The sequence below is a fragment of the Mandrillus leucophaeus genome, unplaced genomic scaffold (assembly GCF_000951045.1).
Source record: "Mandrillus leucophaeus isolate KB7577 unplaced genomic scaffold, Mleu.le_1.0 Scaffold374, whole genome shotgun sequence".
NCBI lineage: Eukaryota > Metazoa > Chordata > Mammalia > Primates > Cercopithecidae > Mandrillus > Mandrillus leucophaeus.
The window spans coordinates 939,894-963,649 of NW_012103965.1; the positions used below are offsets into that span (position 1 = coordinate 939,894).

At 38.6% G+C, this 23,756-nt stretch overlaps 1 protein-coding gene across 1 annotated transcript in view; it reads right to left on the reverse strand.

Moving 5' to 3' along the window:
* AATF (apoptosis antagonizing transcription factor) overlaps positions 1 to 23,756 on the reverse strand; it is a 133,206-nt gene that overhangs the window by 19,128 nt on the left and 90,322 nt on the right. Inside the window, exons 9-11 of the mRNA XM_011990222.1 lie at positions 18,460 to 18,527; positions 16,502 to 16,582; positions 5,887 to 5,958 (exon numbers count right to left, since the gene is read on the reverse strand). Coding sequence (XP_011845612.1) covers positions 5,887 to 5,958; positions 16,502 to 16,582; positions 18,460 to 18,527 — 221 coding nt within the window. The remainder of the gene's footprint in view (positions 1 to 5,886; positions 5,959 to 16,501; positions 16,583 to 18,459; positions 18,528 to 23,756) is intronic.

Genomic DNA, 23,756 nt, shown 5'->3' on the forward strand with positions numbered 1-23,756 from the left:
TCTCTCAAGAACTCACTGTTATGAGAACAGCACCAGGGGAATGGTGCTAAAACACTGATGAGAAATCCACCCCCATGATCCAGTCACCTCCCACCAGGCCCCACCTCCAACACTGGTGATGACATTTCAACATGAGATTTGGCAGGGACGCCAATCCAAACCATATCAGTAACCATATCAGTATCCAATACTGGCTTTTCTTTCTCTGTATTGATAGATAATATGTGTACATATTTATGGGGTGCAGGTGATATTTTGATATGTGCATATAGCATGTTTAATGGTCACATCATTCTCCCTTTGGTCTAATGGCATGGGGTGGGTGGGATTCCACATTACTCAATGTAAGCACTGTTTCTAAAAGGTCCTTGATGAGCTTAGAATAACTTCAGTAGAGAAGTAAACAACAGCCCTGCAAATCATGCAAGTTAAGTACTGACCTGCTTTTGCTGGTGATGATATGCTGAGAGGATTCTCTACCAATGAGATGTCAAGCCTTTTCTTCTCCTTAGGCCACCAATAGCTCTGGCTCTACAGAAAAAGGCAATCCTTTGCCTCTTAAAGATGACGCTGTCGGCCAGGTGTGGTGGCTCACGCCTGTAATCCCAGGACTTTGGGAGGCCAAGGCGGGTGGATCACGAGGTCAAGAGATCCAGACCATCCTAGCCAACATGGTGAAACCCCATCTCTACTAAAAATATAAAAATTAGCCAGGCGTGGTGGCGCGTCTACTTGGGAGTCCCAGCTACTCGGGAGGCTGAGGCAGGAGAATCACTTGAACCCGGGAGGCGGAGGCTGCAGTGAGCCGAGATTATGCCACTGTCTGGGTGAGAGAGCGAGACTCTGTCTCAAAAAAAAAAAAGATGACGCTGTCCTGGGAGCTAAGCTGCCCTGTGTCAAGAGCATCAGGGGTTTAGCAAAGCCAGGGATCATTTAAGCTCATGTAACCACCTCCCTTGCAGGCAAACACATAATACACGGACAAATTTGGCTTTATTTTGTTTTCTCTCAATATTGGGAATGCTCATCAGGCATGCAATACAAACCACCTGTAAACCTCATAATGGAGAAGAGTAAAGATCTACTAGACCAGCACATAGAAACTATCAGGGATTGCATGAGATTTCCACCAACAAAGGAGATCCAAAGGCGTTAAATCAATATCCAGCATCTACCTAGAAGGAAATGCCCCAAAGGGAAATTTGGTAACACAGGGACACAACTTGGCTACTTTACATTTTAAAAGTTAAAAAAATAAAAAAATTTAAAAAATAGAGCGCTTGAAGAGAAAAATTCCTAGCGTGAGAAAAGAATTTGTATCAGCAGAAATTAACTAAATAGGTAACACTACTCAGACCACACAACAGGAGAACAAAATGAAGATGCCACTATCCTTTCAAAGGTAACATTTCTTTCTCCCCCAGGATACACCAACAGGATAATATCCTGTGTTAAAGATCTCTCTCTCTCCCTTAATGAGCTACGTTCCAGTTTCAATGTAAGTCAACCAAGGGCAAATTTACTGAGTTCAAACTGGAAAAGGGATATGGGGGGAATTCAAGGATATGCAACTGGACACACCACCCCCACCAAAACCACTGAGGATTAATCCAATTTAGGCACATGTGGAAGGATGAACTGGAACCAATGAGCAACTAAGGAAAACAAGAGGGCTTCTACTTCCAGATGCGGGTAAGCTAAGAACCACAAGTGCAGGTGCCCCTGGGAACAATAAATCAAAAGGGCAGAATATTTTGTTTCATGTATTTTACCACAATTAAAATTAGTGGAGTGTGGTGGTGTGCACCTGTTAGTCACAGCTACTCAAGAGGCTGAGGTGGGAGGATCCCTTGAGCCCAGGAACTGGAGATTGCAGGGAGCTATGATTGCACCACTGCATTCCTGCCCAGGAAAATACAGTGAGACCCTGTCTCTATTAAGAAAAAAAAAAGTAATAAATTCATTGAATGATTTTACTGTGATTATCTAGTTTGGGTCATTTGGACTTTTTATTTTTCTACAAACAATACTGCAATAAAAATCCTTGACACAAATGTATTTGGCAACTATTAATGGCTATCTCCTACAAGCAGATTTTTCTGTGTTAACAGAAACATTCAAAAATCAGAAACAGGGCTGGGCATGGCAGCTCACGCCAGTAATCCCAGCACTTTGGGAGGCTGAGGCAGGTAAATCACCTGAGGTCAGGAGTTAGAGACCAGCCTGACCAATGGGAGGCTGAGACAAGAGAATTGCTGAACCCAGGAGGCGGAGACTGCAGTGAGCTGAGATTGCACCACTGCACTCTTGCCTGGGCAACAGAGCAAGACTCCATCTCAAAAAAAAAAACAAAAGTTGGAAACACAATGTCAAATAGTCCTCCCAAAAGATTTTGCCAATTACATTTCCAACAACAGTATGCAAAAGTGCGTTTTTCCTTCCACCATCAACGATGGGTATTACTAATCCTTTTAATATTTTCCAACTGAATAAGGACAACAAAAAGGAGGGGGGTATGCATGGTGGCACACGCCTGTAGTCCAGCTACTCGGGAGGCTGAGGCAGGAGAATCACTTGAACCCAGGAGGCGGAGGTTGCAGTGAGCCCAAATAGTGCCATGGCACTCCAGCCTGGGTGACACAGCTAAACTCTGTCTCAAATAAAATAATAAAAAGAAATCTCATTATAATAATTTGCATTTCTTTGATTAGGTTGAAAGTGCTTATGGTTTTTGGCCCTTGAAATTTTTCTGTTTTGATTTTTAAGTCTGCTTGTTGACATGCTGTGTCCATTATTGTTACTGGGATATTCTTAGAGATTTGTAAAAACTCTTTACGTAGTAGAAAAATAGGTCATCCACTGGAATTTTTTTGTTCAAGTTCATCATTTACCTATTAACTTTGTTTTTGATGTATTTTTCAATGTGACTTTTATGTAATCAGGTCTATTAATACTTTACCTTATAGCTTCTGGCCCTGTAGTCATGCTTATAAAGTCCTTCACTACCTTAAAATCATTTTAAAAAATTCTCTATGCCCCCAGCACACCAAGAGTGACATATGTATCACTTAGGAAAAGCAAAACTATTTACTTGAGGAAAAGTAGCATGCAGTGATACTGATATTCTAACAATTATGAAATTTTCCTATTTGTGGTGTACAAATGGGACACAGAATAGAATGGTACTAGATTACTTCCACTTTTGTTTTTCCACTAAAGAAAAACAAAGGAGGATAAGCTATTACTGCTTCCTTCTTACTTAAGAGTTAACAATAACTACTGGCCCTAAAAATTCTGATACCAGGAGACAGAGTTAGTGCCTGTTTACTGTACCCATAGTTAATCTAGCCTATTCAAACCATAAAGCACAAGCAGTTGATATGGACACATCTCCCTATCCTTAGGAAACACAATGAGAATGGTGTGCACTTTGGTAAAAACAAATGTTCAGTCCTCCAGCTACAAGAATATTATTACATTCCTTAAGTAGCTAAACCAGCAGGAGAACAATGCTGGTAATTAGAAATCAGTCCACAAGGGATAGCCCTTTTTCCTTATAAATGTCACAAGGACTGTCACCCAGCAAACACATTCCTAACCCCTTCTCCCTTGCCTGCTCTACCTGGAGTGGCAACGTAACACAGTTCTGGCCAATGAAATACAAAAAGTTTGCTGAAAGGAATTCTGGGGAAGCTTTTACTTTTCTGATTAAAAACAAACAGGTATGGCTGGCACAGCTCTTTCCTCTTCCTCCTGCCTTGAATGTATGTTTGATGGCGTAAGTTGCAATAGCCATCTTGCGACCACAGGGGAAAGACCAAGAGATGTTGGTCCTAACACCACTGAGAAGCAAAAGCCATGGTCAACAATTGCCTACCACCCCTAGAATTAACCTGTCAGAAAGATGAACTTCCATTTCCTTATGCCTCTGTAGTCAGGTTTTATATTTTTTATAGACCATACCCAAATTAATTCTCATAGAGTCATTTTCAAATAATTTTTATGTCTAGCAAATAGTAGACCTTCAAAAATTAGGAGTTAATATTGGTAAGATTCTGGAAAAGCTAAGTACCCCTCAAGGGATTCAAGTAAAATTCCAACTAAGAATGGGATAAAGTTGATTTCTGAATGATTTTATAGTACTATGATCAAAAGATGCCACTAATATCTAAATCAGGTTTCATTTTATGCCTGGGATAATAATGTAACCTTAAAGGATTTGGTTTAATTTTCAAAATCTAGTTCTGCTTTCTTCTTGATGTAACTTTTTCATGGCATCCTGACAGGGAATCTAAGATGCACTCATTTTACTCTGAAATTTTTAAACAGGCTGGATCCAGAAATGAACAAAAAACCATGGCCATATCTAGACATTCACTTGCAAAGTACAGGATAGCAGATGGGGTCACAAAGCCAGATATAAACGTACTCAGAACTATCCACAGGCTGTTTTGTGCTCAAAATGCTGAATAAACCAAATAAAAACTAGTAATAGTGTTTGTCAAAATTTGCAGATCTCATACTTTCCAGACAAGGGGTGGAAAATCTGATGGCATTTGGTAACAAAATACTCTCAAATAAAAAGGTTATATGTAGTTTGAGGGATAAAACTGGCAAAAACTACCTGTGCCTATATTATGACCAATAATTTCACTTGGTAAATATGTTAAAAAATGCCTCTCATGCATTATTTACAACAAAGACAATTAAAAGCCATTTAAATGTCCAACAATTAGTGAATGGCTAAATAAATATTATAACAATATTATTTGGTCATTTAAAAAATTTAATTATTTTAATGACATGAAAACGCTCTCAGTATATAAAATATTTCCTGAATATAATTTCAGTACTATAAAAAAGAAAAACAGGAACATACTGAAAGGGAACTTATAAAAGCTGAAGTGAAATACTGTGAGATGTTAAAAGTGGCTGTCTTCTGTGTATGTGCGAGTATATACACGTACACTTCTCTCTCTCCTGACAGGCCTAGAAATAGCAACACTCACTAACAAGAAGCACCCCTAGTACCTAGATACTGGTTTCTAAATACCACAATCCACTAAAAAGAACCAGGGCTCCTTCAAGAAAGACTGATTTCAGGGCTGGAAGATGGAAAGTCTAAGATGAGCATTAAATATCTTATTGTGCCAGAAAGTAAGGAAGTACTCAAAGAATGACTGAAGACAACTCTGAAGGACATAAGCCAGTTTGAAGGCACTTCCACTATCTGGAACAATTTTAACATCAAAATAAATATAATTCATTGAAAACATGAGTCCATATTGATATAAATGAATAAATAAATGGTAAATAAATGAGGGAGAAGAGGAAGCTCTTCATTATAGAATGCTGATTAATAGATACAGAAGAAACTGTTATTTTAAAAAGGTTATCTCTGAATAGCAATATCATAAGCATACTTTTTTTTCTGTATTTCTCTCATTTCAGCTTTATAAAATAAGCATACATATCTTTTGTAAACACACTCACAATCCCCAACAAATACAACATATGCACATCTCCAGAGCACTCACTAGAGCCACTTTCAAAAGGAAAGCATATGCACAACAGTCCCAAGTACAAACGGCAAGAACATGGGCGGCCTGCCCTGTCCTAGAGAGCTCAGATGTCCCAGGGAGCTGGGCTAAAGCTCACAACAAAACAGGAAAACCAAACAAACCACCAAAGGCAGCACTGATATTTATGCAAGATTTTGGTTTGGTTTTATAGTAATTATGAGGGTGAAGAGATGTGACCCCTACTATGATGCCAATGACAAATGGTTAACTGATAAGAAGAAATGGAGAGGGCGAAGGCTGTAGAGCAGGTCAATATCAAGCTGTCATGAAGCCATTTGAGACACATAATTAATCTATTACTCACCTGGCGTCATCATTCATTGTAGTATGGTCAATAGGTGCCATGAAACTCAGTAGCTTGCTAAGGACATGAAACCTAAATAAAGCAGGAAGCAAACAGGCAGCAACATTAGTAACTATTAACCTAGGAGAGGAAACACATTCCGTGAGTTAACAAACTCCAGAACCGATCACGGGAACATCTGGCTACAAAGTGGGATAGGGAAAAATTCATAGGCCCTTACCACTGTCGCTGGGATGATCAACTACAGTCATCCTATGGGATCTGTGGGGGAATGGTTCCAGGGCTCCTCATGGATAAAAAAAATCCACGGATGCTCAAGTTCCTTATATAAAATGGCACAGTATTTGCATGTAATCTACACATACGCTCCCATATACTTAACTCATCTCTAGATTACTTAAAATACCTAATGCAGTGTAAATACTATGTAAGCAGTTGTTACAATATATTGTTTAGGGAATAATGACAAGAAAAAAAGTCTGCACTTGTTCACAGGTATAGACACAACGATCCTTTCCCCAGGCGTGAATATTTTCAATCCTTGGTTGGTTGAATCCGCAGATGTGGAACTCACAAGTATGTAGGGCTGACTGTACATTTTTCCCTTTTTCATTAATGCTACAGGAGAAAAGTCTGATAACAGCATATTGTAAATGACAGTTCAACACAAATTCATTTATAGCACAGCCTCAAAAAAGAATAGGTACACTTGTGCTTTTGAGCAATATACAACCCTTAAACATTATTCCAGACTAAAGACAATGAGGAATTGACTACTTCATTTTCTTCCTCTACATATATCTTAAGCATTTTTCATTTTAATAGATGTCATAAAAGTCATCTACTGGCAGCAGCAAAGGTAGTGGTATAGCATCTGAATGCAACACCTCATCAACACCATCCACACTGCCACTGGTTCCCCAAGTCAGAAAAGGGATCTGTAATTCCACGTCATCTCCATGCACTAGATCCAGGGGGTCTTTCATTTCCCCCACCTTTAAATGGAGAAACACAACTGAATTCACAGTAAGTTTGATTCCTAGGTCTTCAGTCTAGGTACTATGGAAGTTACATCACCTACATTTCCCACCAACTGCAAAAAAAAAATATTTTGTATGATGTGTTTGAGATTCTCTAGAAAATACATGACCTTATACAGTCCAAATCATACCAAGATAACTCAAAAGGGTATCCTTTTCTTCTCATTATAATGTGCCCTCTCTATATACATAAAATAAAATTCTAACCCAAAAAACTCTACTAGGGCAAAACACTATCCATAAACAAAATGTGGTATTTTCATGTATTCAATACATAATATTTTAAAGTTTTAGGAACACTTCTATACTTCTATCAAATAATTTAATTATTTATTATATCACCCACAGCTCAGCCTCCCAAAGGTAATTCTTTATTTCAACAAACGAATTTTACAAGAATAATACTGATAAGATTTTCCCTATTATACAAGTAATAGTGGCAGGGTGCGGTGGCTCACGCCTGTAATCCCAGCACTTTGGGAGGCTGAGGCAGAAAGATTGCTTGAAGCTAGGAGTTCAAAACCCGCCTGGACAACATAGTAAGACCCTGTCTGTACTCCCACATCAACAGAAAAAAAGTAATACAAAAGGTATAAAATACAAAAAATTTAAAAAAAAAAAAATCCCACACAGAAAACACATACAGTTGGCTTGGCACAGTGGCTCATGCCTATAACCTGAGCACTTTGAGAGGCCAGGCAGAAGATCGCCTGAGCCCAGGAGTTCAAGACTAGCCTGGGCAACATAGCACCACCCTGTCTCTACAAAAAGTAAAAAAAACTAGCCAGGCACAGTGACTCACGCCTGTAATCCTAGTACTTTGGGAGGCCAGGGGTGGGTCAGATCACCTGAGGTCAGGGTTCAAGACCGGCCTGGCCAACATGTTGAAACCCCATCTCTACTAAAAATACAAAAATTAGCCGGGTGTGGTGGCACACGCCTGTAATCCCAGTAAATAGGGAGGTTGAGGCAGCAGAATCTCTTGAACCCGGGAGATGGAGGTTGCAGAGAACCGAGATCACGCCACTGCACTCCAGCCTGGGTGACAGAGAGAGATTTTGTTTCAAAAATAAAACAAACAAACAAAAACCAAGAAGTAAAAAAACTGGCTTGGTGCAGTGACTCATGTCTATAATCCCAACACTTTAGGAACCTGAAGCAGGTGGATCACCTGAGGTCAGGAGTTTAAGACCAGCCTGGCCAACATAGCAAAATCCTATCTCTACTAAGAATACAAAAATTAGCTGGGCGTGGTGGTGCGTGCCTGTAATCCCAGCTACTCGGAAGGCTGAGGGAGGAGAATCGCTTGAACTCAGGAGGTGGAGGTTGCAATGAGCCGAGATCAGGCCGCTGTACTCCAGCCTGGGCGACAGAGCACAACTCTGTCTCAAAAAAATAAATAAGTAAAATAAAAAAGTAAGAAAACTAGCCAGGCATGGTGGCATGTGCCTGTAGTCTCAACTACTCGGGAGGCTGAGGTGGAAGGATTGCTTAAGCCTAGGAGGTTGAGACTGCAGTGAGCCCTCAGGTCTGGGTTTTGTAGCTCAGGCTGGAGTGCAGTGGTGTGATTACGGCTCACTACAGAGTATAAGCTTATCTAAAAAACAAAAACAAATCCCACACAAAATCCTTCTACCTATAGATAGTTGTTGTTATGTTTGTTTCACACAATGATCCTTTTACATATATATTCATATAATTTTGAATGAATTTTCTCACCTAGCCTTATAAGCAATGTCCCATAAACAATTTATAAATGGCTGCATATAATGGTAGGAACAGAAGTACCATATTTTCATATTTTTGAACATATACATTGCTTCTAATTCTTCACTTCTTTTTGTTGTTGTCGTTGAGACAGGGTCTCAGTCACCCAGGCTGGAATGCAGTGGTGCTATCTCGGCTCACTGCAATGTCTGACTCGCAGGCTCAAGCCATCCTCCCACCTCAGCCTCCTGAGTGGCTGGAACTATAGGAGTGTACCACCATGCCCAGCTAATATGCGTATTTTCAGTAAAGATGGGGTTTCACCATGTTGCCCAGGCTGGTCTCAAACTCTTGGACTCAAGTGATCCACCTGCATTGGCCTCCAAAAGTGCTGGGATTACAGGCGTGAGCCACCACGCCCAGTCTAATTATTCACTTTTTATTTTATTTTTTATTTTTTTATTATTTTTTTTTTTTTTGAGACGGAGTCTCGCTCTGTCGCCCAGGCTGGAGTGCAGTGGCCAGATCTCAGCTCACTGCAAGCTCCGCCTCCCAGGTTTACGCCATTCTCCTGCCTCAGCCTCCCGAGTAGCTGGCACTACAGGCGCCCGCCACCTTGCCCGGCTAGGTTTTTATTTTTTTTAGTAGAGACGGGGTTTCACCGGGTTAGCCAGGATGGTCTCGATCTGCTGACCTCGTGATCCGCCCATCTCGGCCTCCCAAAGTGCTGGGATTACAGGCTTGAGCCACTGCGCCCGGCCTCACTTTTTATAAAATGAAAAAAGACCTCTGTCTTTTGTTGGTGATGTTTTGTTTTGTTTTTTGAGATAGGGTGTTGCTTTGTTGCTCAGGTTGGAGTGCAGTGGTGCGATCACGGCCCACTATAGCCTTGACCTCCCGGGCTCAAGCCATCCCCCAACCTCTGCCTCCCAGCCCCCACCACCACCAAGGAGCTGGGACTAGAAGTGTGTGCCACCACGCCTGGCTAATTTTTAAATTTTTTTTTTTTTTTTTTTTTTTTTGTAGAGAGAGGGTCTTGCTATGTTGTCCAGGCTGGTCTCAAATTGCTAAGCTCAAGTGATCCTCCCACCTCAGCCTCCCAAAGTGCTGGAATTACAAGCATGAGCCACTGAGCCTGGCCAATACATAACCCTGAGATGTGAAATTGCTGAGTTGAAAGGTATGCACATGTAAACCTGACTGAGTCAAAATGCCCTCCCAAAAGTTGTGTCAATGTATGAGCATAAATATTTATATAACTTTTTATTTAAATATAAAGCAAAAATATTGTTAATTAAATATATCTTTTAATGTCCTTAGGCCTCACTAAACTTCAGTGTCCATCTGAAAGTATGATTACGATTCTTGGCTGTGTCCACAGATGGGTTTAATTCACTTTCTAGACAAAGACTATGAACTATACCCTACAGTTGTGTTATGCAATGCAGTAGCTACTAGCCACACATGGCTACTATGCATTTGAAGTGGGGCTAGTCTGAATTGAGATGTACTGTAATTAAGTATAAGATACAAACCAGATTTTGAAGACTTGGGACAAAAAAATAATATATGTCATCAATAATTCTTAAAATAATAAATTTTTGAAATAATATTTTTATATATTGGTAAATGAAATTTGTTATTAAAATCAAGTTCATCTTTTACTTTTTACTTTTTCAATGTGGCTACTAGAACATTTAAAATTGCATGTATAATATTAAATAATAAAAATACATATTAATATTTTTATTAGATGGCACTGCGCTGTAGAATATCTTTACATTTAATACAATATAGTTAATAACTATTACCTACATGATGAAATATAGGCTTTAGGAAGAAATCAGATTAAAGACCATTTAGTAATCTGTACTTAGCATAACGTATTCATCTAATCTCAATACTACTGAAAACGGGTGTATGTTTTAATATTAAATCACCTTTTCCCAACCATACTAAGAAAAGATAAATATTATTTTGTTGTGGAAGAACAGACCAACACAGTAAGACATCATATTATTAAAGGCTCGGGAGTTTGATCAACTTACATTATGATTTCTGATTAAATCATAACTAAATCCACTTATACGTAATACTGACTAGAATACTGATAATCAATAATTATAATTACTGTATTTCCAAAAACCAAAATTTTTTTAAAAAAACATTATTTTCTAGCATCCAATTAGCAAGTCTGACCAGGCTGTATCATTTGAACTAATGAAGTGTTATTATTTAAACTGTTTCTAGAAGGTAATGTTAATCTTTGCTACATTTCTGGAAGTCTTACATATACAACCCTATCACAAACAAGGAGCAAAAACTGCTCAGTGTTGGGCCCTAGTATCAGTGATGACAGATGGCATACACTGTCTGTTCTTGAAGTCTAACTCTAGAAAGTTGTTTATAATATTCTCATCTAGCCTGGGAGGGCCACTTGGTTTAACCCCTTAGGAAAGGATGCTAAGGTAGCCAAGGCATCATTCTGGTGCCTGTATAGAGTTGGTCTTGCCAGTGAAACAACTCAATATCCAGAGATGAGAAGAGCAGGCTCTGGAATCAGACCAATTAGTTCAAATCCCAGTTTGCTACTTACTAACTATGTAATGCTGGCAATGTTACTTCACATGAATTAGCTCATTTAATCTGCATAACAACCCTATGAAATGTCACTTCTATGATCATACTCCTTTCACAGATGAGGACACTGAAGCACAGAGATGTAAAGAAATTTGTCCAAAGTCTCCAGGCCGGGAAATGGAAAAGTCAGCTTTCAAACCTAGGAAGTTTGGCTCCAGAGCTTGTGCTCTTTCTGCCTCTGCATGTAAATTGCTTAGCAGTGCCTGACCGGGGATTTCTGGAGATGTCAGTTGCTATGCTATTGCCGAGTAAAGACTACTCCCTGATTCTGACCACATCCTCACATTTATGGTCTCAAGATGAGCCAGGTGAGTACAGATGACAAAACCAAAACCAATTCAACACACATGAACTCATATTACACACTTTTTGTTCTGTAATAATTTTAGGTTTCTAAGACCTCACATTACAACTCGCTGTGATGTCTCCTTATTCTGAAATCTGAGACAGTCCCTCAGTCCTTGTTTTCTCATTATTTTGACACTTGACGAGTGCAGGTCAGTTATTTGGCAGAGTGTCTCACAATGTGGATTTATATGCTGTTTTATGATGAGATTAAGGTTAGGCATTTTGTGGCAAGAATACCACAGAAATGATGTTGTATCTTTCCACTGAAGACAGAGGGGGTGTGGATATGTCTCTTTACTGGTGCTGTTCATCTTGAACACTTGGTTAAGGTGGCATCTGCTAGATTATTGCAAAGCCACTATGTTTCTCTTCGTAATGGACAAATATCTTGGGGGAGATACTTAGAGACCATATAAATACAGTTTCTCCTCAAACTTTTGCCCATTGATTTTAGCATCTATGGGTGAACCTTGCCTGCAAAAATCATTAGGGTGGGGTTTCCCTAGTGGTGGTTTTCTATTTCTCTCATTCCCTCTACAACTGGATTCCAAAAGGCTTTTATGAAACAAACCAATCAAGACAGTAAAAGTTTACACAGAAATTCTAGAGGCCTTTTAAGTATGGAAAGTTTTAGTTTGAGGTTTCTGGAATTCTTCAGTAACCAAAGGCAAATATTTCACGTGAAGAAATGTGATCACAAATGAAATGATGCTGCCCTTTGTGATTTCTCTGACACACCAGGCGCTCCTGACCCCTTACTAAACAACTGTCTTGTATTCACCGCTGTCACTAACCTCCTCCTGCCCTCCTCCCTCAATGGCCACTGTTCCTCAGCATTCTTTATGAGCTCCTCTTACCCTGTCTATCTCACGTATGTTGACATTCTTCAGGATTCTACTCTTGTCACTCTGTATTCTTGTCACACTGTACTCTCCCTGGGAAACAGCAATTAAGCTGTTGCCAAACTATCAACTAATAAATACCTACATCCTCCCCTCGACTGAAAAATCTCTCAACTTGGATTTCTGAAGGGTCAGAAACTGAATCCACTCCTTCCCTCAAAACACAACAACAAAAAAGATGTTCTCCTTGCAGCCCCTCTTTTACACATATTACTACCAAGACCTATCTAGTTCCCTGAAACCCTGGGAGTCATTCCAACCTTCTCACTTTCCTTTACCTCTTCATGTGCGGCCACTCCTAAGTAAGAACTACTCACCTGTATAAATGTCTCTCAATCTGTCATCTCCTATTCCTTCCAGGCCTCGCTCTCATAACTTTCTAGTCCTTTATAGAAAATCTCCTACAATTACCTTTTTTTTTTTTTTAGATGGGGTCTCGCTCTGTCACTCAGGCTGGAGTGCAGTGGCATGATCTCTGCTCACTGAAACCTCTGCCTCCTGGGTTCAAGCGATTCTCCTGCCTCAGTCTCTGGAGTAGCTGGGGCTACAGGCACATGTTATCACACCTGGCTAATTTTTGTATTATTAGTAGAGACGAGGTTTCACCATGTTGGCCAGGCTGGTCTCAAATTCCTGACCTCAAGCCATCCACCTGCCTCAGCCTCCCAAAATGCTGGGATTACAGGCGTGAGCCACTGCGCCCAGCCAATCATCTTTCTAAAATGTGAATGTGATAACAATATTCCTCTGCCTAAAATCTTTCAATGACTCACTACAGTCTATAGAATAAAATCCAAAATTCTTAACATGGCCATGATCTATCATTCACCCATGCATGCAGCCTTATCTCCTGCCATTCTCTCATATTCACTTTTGGTGCCTGTACAGGCCAGTTGGTCCTAGCAGTGAAACAATTCAACATCCAGAGGTTAGAAGAACAGGCTCTGGAATCAGACCAATTAGTTCAAAATCCCAGTTTGCTACAAAAGTCTCTGCCAAAACAAATTAATTACAGTTCCCAAAATGGGCCCCACACTCTCTCAAGCCTGCAAACCTTTCTGCACACATTCTCTTTGCCTTCCACTGGGCAAACACCTACTAATCTCTCAGGCTCAGTGAGGATGTCTTCTTGTGCAAGTCTTCCTGAGCAGTCTGCATCCCTCAAGGGTGGAGCAGGATTATTTCTACTGCTACACCACCCACACAGTACCTCAGTTAGCTAGGGTCTGCCACCCTCTCCAGACTAGTTGGCTTTCTGATTCTGTGGGTTCAGCATCCACAGATTTAATCAACCATGGATCAAAAATACTTAAGACATAAATGATTGTGTCTACATTGAATATGTCCCAATTTTTTTTCTTGTTATTATTCCCTAAACGGTGTAGTATAACAATTATTTACATGGCATTTGTATTGAATTAGGGATTATAAGTAATCTAGAGACTATTTAAAGTATACAGAGGATGCGTGTAGGTTATATGCAAATACTATGCCATTTTATATAAGGAAATGGAGCATTGTGGATTTTGGTGTCTGTAGGGGTGGGGGTGTGGGAGTGTTTGTGCGTCCTGGAACCAACCCTCCACATATACCACAGATGATGTGTATGCTCCCTGAGGGCAGACTGGGTCTTAACTACCACCTAATGACCATCTTCCTAGAGGGTGAAGGACAGTAAAACCACTTATTATTTAATATTTTCATGTTTAACCCTGTTTAAAAAGAATGCCTCTTGCCAGAATAAGATTTTACTGCCTCTGGATAGATGAGAATGTGGGGATCTCCACCGCTATCAAAATGCTGCAAAAGCAAAGGTATCTAATTGCACTGACACATACCTGTAATCAACAGTTTAATGAAGCTAGTTGAATTCATTAATATAAAAAGCAGTTGCTATTAAAACAAAATCCTGGTTTTTTTTCCTTTCAAACTGATAAATCGAACATTTTTGAATGCCTACTATGTACCAGATATTTGCACATGATTTCATTTAATTCCCATACCAAATCCCCAAAGCAGGATTATCTCCACTTAGTAAATGAGAAAAGTGAGGCCCAGAGAATAAAGAACAAAACCAAAATCATATCACCAGACAGAGCCAGGATTTGAACGCAAGTCTTGTGATTTGAAATCCTAAGCTCTTCCTTCTAGAGAACATTTATGTCCTCATAAAATTACAATTTTAAAAGTACATTACTGGAGAAAAATTTGATCCCCAAAATAAAGAATAAGATAATCATTCAGCCTAGTCACCTATGAAGTACTATTAGTAACATTCTTCTTTAAATCCTTGAAGTGGGCTGAGGGGAGACAGGTACAGAAGAGACGTTTCAGTAAACAAATAAATGAACACTAGGAAAAGAGACTGACCCAACCTTGGAATACTGGTAGCAATAATAATGACAGTAGTAATGGCAATAAACACTTATATAGTGCTTACTATGTACCTGGTGCTATTCTAAGAGCCATACATATACTATTCATTTAATCCTCACAGCAACCCTTCAAGGCTGGTATATTATCATATCCATTTTACAGATGAAGAAACTAGCACAGAGTTAAAGGGTCTTGCCCAAAGTAGCTACTAATCAATGTCAAAGCTGGGATTCAAACTCAGGCAGTCTGGGTCTTAAGTCCATGCTCTTCACCTCTAAAAATGAACCTAGAGAACTATGAAAATTTGGAAATTTCAAGATATAAAAAGAGGTAAGCAAATTCTAACAATTTAACCTGAGATTTAAAAAAAGCGACCCTAAATCAAAGGATGATACTTTGCAAAGTTGATGATACTGTATACTTTTGCAAAGTTAGAGAAAAATCAGCATTTCCTGATGAGTTGTGGTAAATACTAAAACAAGTTAATTAAAGTAACTGAAAAAATCTACTTCTCTGAAGATCTTTAAAAATCAGACCCACATTTGTCTAAAGGGAATTTAATGATAGGCAGGTTCTAATAAGGATATGGGTTTGACTACCTGCCTGAAACTGTCCTAAAACAAGTTAAGATTTTCTCTCAGTGTGCACCTGAATTACAGGCAGTTTCTTTGACACTGAGACTTTGTGTGATGATACTGTGTTTCACACACACACGGCAGTTACCAAGTCTAACAGTACAGTGAGGTCAGTTTCCACTTTGCTCCTTCTTGTATGTGTGCCCTTATAAAACTCTGTAAAGAACTCACAGGGGAGGGTTTTCCTAAACTCAGCAATTTCTCTATTTTCTCATAAACATTTTATTTCTCCTCTCATTTAAAAACTTTGTTCAAACATTCCTTGTAGTCCTTCACTTATATCTTTTTAGCATACTGTGTGCACATATGGCTCATGAAAATGGACCGATAAGACAATAACATTTTTATTTTTATTATTATTTTTTTAGATGGAGTCTCACTCTGTAGCCCAGGCAGGAGTGTAATGGCACGATCTTGGCTCACTGCAACCTCCGCCTCCCGGGTTCAAGTGATTCTCCTGTCTCAGCCTCCTGAGTAGCTGGGACTATAGAAGCCCACCACCACACCCAGCTAATTTTTGTATTTTCAGTAGAGACACCATGTTGGCCAGGATGGTCTGGATCTCCTGACCTCAAGTGATCCGCCCACTTCAGCCTCCCAAAGTGCTAGGATTACAGGCATGAGTCACTGCGTCTGGCCATAACATTTTTATATGTTTCTATAGAAATTAATTGTTAAAATTAATACAATTTCAACTATCTTTTGTTTTCTTATTTTTTCTCTTTCAAAGGAATGCATATATTATTTCACTCATCCATTCACAACAGTAGCACAAAAGTCAATGAAACTATATTTCCATTTTAGAATAAGAAAAACTGAGTTGCAAAAACCTTCAAATATTGTTTATTTTTCTGATCCTTAAAAACAGAATCATCAGAAGAAAAAGAAAAATGACATAACAGCCAGAATGAAAGAGAAGAGATACATACACAATATATGTTGACATTTTTTCCGAAAAGGAACTCACCGAAGTTTCCTGCCTTTGCTGGCTTTCCTATCTACTTTTTTGTGGATTTTGCTTCGTAACTTCTGGATTGCAAGCCACTGCCTGGAAAATTCACAAGCAGTATTATGCATCATCACTAACAGAAATAGTTATACATATTGACAAATTGGAATTATTCTAACAACCTGCAGAAAGAAATCATCAACCTACATCAAGTTCCTTAAGCTAGTTTGGGGCCAAACTGACTAATCAATTGAACAGGATTTGTGTAATGGTAAAACAACAAATGGCAGCTGGGAAATTCTACAGCAAATTTGGTTAACAATGCTCCTTAGTATTTGGAGTTGCTGTGACAAGCACTAAATCTACCAGTCTGCAGGCAAACCCATCAAATTTAGTATAGCTGCTTGGGTTTTCTTTTAATGTTTTAGCTATGCAGCATGTTCTATTACTAATGTTGCAACTGCTGGTTGGTTTGAATGTATGAATTTTTAAAATCTAACTCTCCCTTTGGTAATCCTTCAGTGCTTTTTCTTGTGCTTTCCAATTTTTGCTAGTTTTTAAATAATTATCCACTACTGATACTGATACTAGTTTTCAATTGTTTTAAATTGTTTAATTGTATTTGTTTTAAATTGCTAATTTTCATTTCATCTATAAATACTTCAGTACATGTCGCTATACAAGAGGAGATATAAGGACTCTTCTCCCCTTAATATAATCTCAATACCATTACCACATCTAAAAAAAAAGTCAACAATAATTCTTTATTACCAAATACTCAGTCAGTCTTCACATTTCCTGGAATGTCTCAATTTTACAGTTGGCTTGTTTGGATCAGAATCCAAACAAGATTCACATATTCTGCAGTCATTTTAGATACGAAGGAATTAATTTTTCAATAAGGGATACTAGGCTAAGAAAATCTTCATAAATTGCTCATATGAACTAAAGTGAAAAAAAGAAAAAGAAGGAGAAACAGCAGCAGCAGCTAGTCATCTTACCTGATTTATACAACGAAAACTCAACACCAGAAAAAAAAAAAAAATCTAGGGAAATCCAATTACTGTAATCTTAATATAATCTTAATTACCATAATCTATTTTATTGTAAAGTCAGATAAATGTACAATATAATCACCACTTAAATGCAATTTGCTCTATCACATTAAATTTATAGTGAACAGCTCTCTATAACATTCCAGAGATAAACGAAACATCAACAACATCCTACCCTAAAATTCAAATAATATTTTACTCAAATAAAATTATTTCATCAACACAAATTTTTCATTGCTTTCTCGAAAGGCTGCTCTGCCTAGAATCCCATTCTGGCACTTGCAGCTTTTGTTTCCTTTCATGCTTTTGCAAATTATGGCTCATGGCTATTTAAATGTACACTATTCATTAGGTAGCACTCTAAATGCCCTTTTTATTTTCCAACCACAGGATGAAGCATACACACAAGAGCCTTCCTTCACTACTTTACATTCTGCCCTGACATCTGGGTAATGCTGCCACGTACCATTTCTAATTGTGCTGAAGCTTTTACTGAAGGGGTGGAGGTCTAAATTAGGGCAGACTCTAACAAAGCAGATTCGACTGAGAGCAAGGAACCTGTTGTGTGCAGTGCCATGTTCCGACAGCTGAGAGCTCACATTTGGGTGACTGCTTTGTATCCACTGGTCAACAGATTGATATGGATACAATCACAACGCAAACCAGGGAGCAAAGAGCATCAGAAAGACTTGGGAAAACAAACTCTAAAAACAAACACATTGGTGTTTTATAATTTCTTTTCAAATTGTACTTTAGGCAATGTAGGGTAAACAGTCACGTTTTCTTTCTAGCTCTTGTTATCTTGCTTAACTTCAATAATTATAGGACCAATCATTGCTTTGCAGGTAGACTTAAAGGAACTCAAGGGGAGAAACTATTACATAGGCTGCTTGCATGAACAGAAAGCTGTATCTAGATTACCTTCCCATGGCCACCTGATCGTTGGGATCCAAGGAGCTGGTCTTCCGTTCTATGAGTTCTCGAAGGAGCTAGGGGAAAAAGGAAAGCAATACATTTATTTATCATCTTCCAGTACAACTGGTTTTAAAAGGGCAGAGAAGGAATTCTGAATGGCATAGTGACAGCTCTAAAACTACAATCAATAAGGGACAACACAGTGGCAAGAGCATTACTGAATTCCCTTTAACCCTTTCATAGTTATATATCTTTAAAAAGGTGGCTCTAGCAGTAGCTGAGAACAGAAGTCCATTTGGAAGACTTATTGTACTGCAGTTCATTTCAAATACATCAATGAGTGTGCAACATTCCCTTCATCGTTTTTATGATTAGTTTTGTTCACTCCATTGATATCAATGGAGAATCTTTAAAAGGTCAGGTGGGAAGGGCCATGTGGCAAAAAGGGAAATGCATCAGCTCCTCACCAATAGGATAATGGTGCAAGGTTAACTTCTGAACTATAACCTCCAACAGTCAGAAAGGTCTTCCTCAGGCAAAAAGCCTTTACTGTTCGTAATTAAAAGTGTGTGCATCATCCTCTTGTTTCCCATACCTGCTACTCTACCACGCTTGGTATTAAGTGATTTAGCCACACATGATACCAACACATTCATAGCCAAAAATTTTAAGAGGGAGGGAACCTAAAGAAAGTCATTTGTATACTGCAAATACACCACAGAAGATTAGTCTCTCGTCCCATATAATAAACTCCATGGGAGTTATTCTAAATGACTCTTCTACTGTCATTTTAACCCTGACTCCACTGCACCCAGTTGAAATCTGCGTCTGTACCTTTCGTACAGACTTATGAATCTGCACTGAATCTTAAAAGTCCTGGGTGAAGAGAAGCAATGGTTTTAAAAGTTAAACACTAAAGGAGAAAAACCCTAAATTACGATAATAGAACTACAAGTACCAAATGCAGAGAAAGAGAAACAGAGATTAAAATTCCAAAAATCTTCTGAGAGAAATGTAAGTGAAGACGCTAAGATAAACTAGTTCTGCTAATCATCTGTCAATAATCCAAGTTTAACCTTAAAACTTGTTTCTTCATAAAAATTAGCCATTATTTTGTAGGTGAGGCATGGTGGCAATAGAGATATTTCACCAAATCAAATAGCTGAAGCCTGTGGGAGGATGAAGACACAGAAATAAATCCCTCTGAAAGCAGGTCTCTTTCTAATTTCATATGTTTATGTAAGTAGGCACTGGAAGAAGTAAAATAAATTTATAAAAATATTCACTTCCAAAAGATGAATCTTTATTGAAAAAGGGAAAAGGATATCTCAATTGCAATTAGAAAACCTCCTGTGATGTTTTTTCATTTGCTTATTTTGGACATTATTACCACAGCAATTATGTTTAAGAATGCAGGGACCAGAAGCCGCTGGTTTTATTATCACTAGAAAACAGCAAGCTATTTCTCTACCCTGTTTATCTGATTGATTCCCAACATCTTTCTGGCAGCCAATCTATCAGTTTATCTCTCCTACTTCATCACAGTCACTTCTGGCAGCTAAATACAAGATCCAAATCCAGTGTTACACAGACATACGACACAGTAAACCTATGTAACACTGCTGCTGTGTAAACAGCTGCCCTTAAGGCTAAGCAGAAATGGGCTTCTGGTTCCTAGTCAATATTCTGTCAGAAGCAAGGAGTAGGGGGAGTGAGAGGGAGTGGTTAATAATAATTATAAAGAAGAAATAAAAGAGAAAGAAAAATAAAAAGGAAGGAAAATAATGGAATAATTGCATTTCATTGCCCTTACCTTGTTCCAGCCACACAAAAGATTACAACAACCATTCCTGGTTTTCCTTATTTTCTCAGATCCCTTGAGACTGGGCAGTCAGGGTCACTGGGGAGGAAGTGCTCATAGAAGGCTGCCCCAGCACAACAGGGTGATCCTCGGGAAGAATATGCCCTTGCCGAAGGCTGGAAATTGGAGCTCACAACTGCAGTGGATCTATTACATTTGCAGTGGTCTCCACAATTCCAACACCAAGTTGGTGCAGCATTTACTTTCAAGCACTTTGTGTACTATATATAGTCTGAGCTGCATTTTCACACACAAGCGCTCTGTATGACTATTTTTACTCATTCATGACTTGGAAGATTGTTTTATTGGTCTATCTAGCTAGGTGTAGTTTATTCAGTCCAATATTTCAGAAGATTCTGTTGTGTCCATGGTAAGAAAAAGAAAGCAACAACAACAAAAAATACAGTTAAACAAATATTACTGTTTCCCACAGCTACCATTATCACTGGGTTTAAATTTAATTATAAAATTGCTTTCAAAAAAGTTGCTAAAAAAAAAGATTTGAGGATATTGGCTGAAGAATTCAATTTTCTGATTTTAATTTGTATAGCTTTAACTTTACAAATAAACCTTTCTACTAAAATTCAAGTTTCTGATACAATTATTAGAGCCTTTTATTTCAACAATGATGATACAGTATTTGTAGTAATTTTCTATGTGATTTGGAAAATGGAGAGAGAGATAAAATGTTTTTGCTCTCGTCTGTTAAAATTCCTCCAGATAATCAATTCAGAAAGGCTTGATTATACCTCTAGTTCTAGGGGAAAATCATAGATACAGTTAGGTTTTCAGGTCGGCCACAGAAACCTATTTAACCCATACCAATATACCTGAGGAACAGCACTAATAGTACTACTAAGCATCTAATCAACGTTTATAATACTTTCACTAGAAAAAAATGCATGCTAGAAACAGTTAAAAATGGCAGATTGAACACATTAGTTTATCTCTTCTCAACCCCTTTAAGAGACAGTTGAGGAATAAAATAAATACTAACTTACAAGAAAAAAGAGAAAGGGAGAGCTAATGTGTGCATATTTTCATAAATTTTTCCAAGACAGTAAGGACATGCAGGAGTTATCACCCAAATGACCAGAGTGAATAAAGGTGAAGATGAAGCCAATTGTATTAGGCTGCAGAATTCCTGTGAGGATCAGCTCTCTGGCAGTTACCACGCAAGGTGGGAAAAAGGGAAGGAGCAGAACCACTTGGCCCTTCTCCATTATCCCACACGGCCAAGTGACTAACCACCTCTACCATCCACCTCCGCTCGCGAGAAAAAAGAAATTTTATTCTTTGGAAAAACTGAACCACAGAAGTTCCAGAATAGAGGACACCAGGCAAAGAAGGCTGGAATGGGGTACAAGGGAAAAGCTCTATGTTAATCTCTGAAACCTCTCCCTTTCTCCCACCTTATTTGTACAAAGCTAACAGCCTATTCTATAATTTCCTAGTTAGGAAAGCAGAGGAGTCTTTTCTGGAAGAAACTGAAAGGTGTCTGCCCTCCCACCGCCAAAATTAGATTTCGAAGTTGCTATGGTCTTCTGCATGTGTCCCCCAAAATCCATATGTTGAACATACTTAATCCTCAATGCAACAGTATTGGAAGGAATGGCCTTTGGGAGGTGATTGAGTCACACAGGCTCTGCCCTTGTGGAGGGGATTAGGCATCCCTCTAAAAGGGCATGATGGAGGAAGTCTGTCCCTTTTGCCTTTCCACCTTCTGCCCCATGAATTCCCTCAGGAGAATTCAGCATCAAGGCACCATCTTGGAAGCAGAGCGCAGCCTTCACCAGACAACAGAAACTGCCAGCTTCTTGTTCTTGGACTTCACAGCCTCCAGAACTGTGAGAAGTAAATTTCCATTCTTTTAAAATTACCCAATCTGTGGTATTTTGCTATAGCAGCACAAATAGATATATACAAAACAAAGCAAACAAATACAAATTCTGACATCCAAGGCTACTCTAACAAAGAAGTCAATTCACAACCTAACTATATTTAAAGAAGCCAAAAAGCTCTGCCCGTTTCAGAGATTCCAAATAATAAACTTTAATGCTTTACTCTTAAATATGAACAGACAGTTAAGGATCACCTGCATCTGAGGGAATCCTCATGCAGAGACCAAACAAGTAGAAAAGAGACTCGAGGAAGCAATGCAGAGAACAAAGTAAATGCTTAAAAAGGAGAAAAAAAACTCCAAACTTACAATGAATATCCCAGAAGTGGGAGAGGGTATACTTTGATAAGAGCAGGATGCTGTGAAAAAGACTAAAATGAAAAATTAAACACTAAACAGAAAATTTTTAAAAATCCAACAGAAGAACTTAAAGATAAATGAATGAAAATCTCTGATATAAAACAAAAAGAAAGCCAAAAAGCAAAAAGATAATATCCCCTTGTTTATTTGCAAGACAAGACAAAAATTTAGAGGATAATCCAGAAAGTCAAACATCTAACAAACAAAGGTTGGGAGAAAAAGTTTGAAGCAATACTGAAAATTTTCCAAAATCATAGAAAGAACAGGAATACACCTGCAAAGACCTAGTGCAATGAATAAAAAAGGGCCTTTGTCAAGACACGTCATCATGAAATATAGAACACCAGAGGTCAAGAGAAGATCCTAAGCAGTTAAAGAAAAAATAGGTTACATATAAACAGGGTGACCATATGTCCCAGTTTACCAAGAAAGTCCTGGTTTACACCTGTTGTCCTAATATGTTGTCAGGCTAGCACCTTACATGTCCCAGTTTCGATAATAAATTATACAGTCACGCTACATATTAAAGAATGGAAGTCTGAATGGGAAAACACATCTCAATAGCAAGAGCAGATAGCAGAGGACAACAAGGTACCTTCAAAATTCTATGGAAAATGACTTCCAGACTCAAATTCCACATACAGCCGCCTTATTATTATTATTATTGAGACAGTCTTGCTCTGTCACCCAGGCTGGAGTGCAGGGGTGCAGTTTCGGCTCATTGCAGCCTCTGCCTCCTCAGCCAAATTATTAACCAAGTATAATGAGAGTTACATAAATGCATTTTTCAAACATGTAAGGACTCAACAATTTACTTTCTATGTACTCTTTCACAGGAAGATGTACTTCAGTAAATGAGTATACAAAAATCAAGACATAAGATATTAGAAAAGAGAGGTCTAACTCAGGGAAGAAGCAAAGGCAAGTCCCAGGAATACAGCCAGCAGGCCTGGTGTGCAGACATGCCAGAAGAGTCCAGAGAGCTCTAGGATGAGGTCTCAAAGGGGCAAAAGCAGAAGAGAGGTGCAAAAGGATAGGTTATTTTATATATTCAAGGCATGTGGAGTACACAGGGAAAAACAGCAATAGTTACACAGAAAACTAAGCAAATCTTTTAAAAACAGGCGTTATTAGCCCTAGGAAAAAACAAATTTGTAAGAAAAATGTAATCATAATATAGCA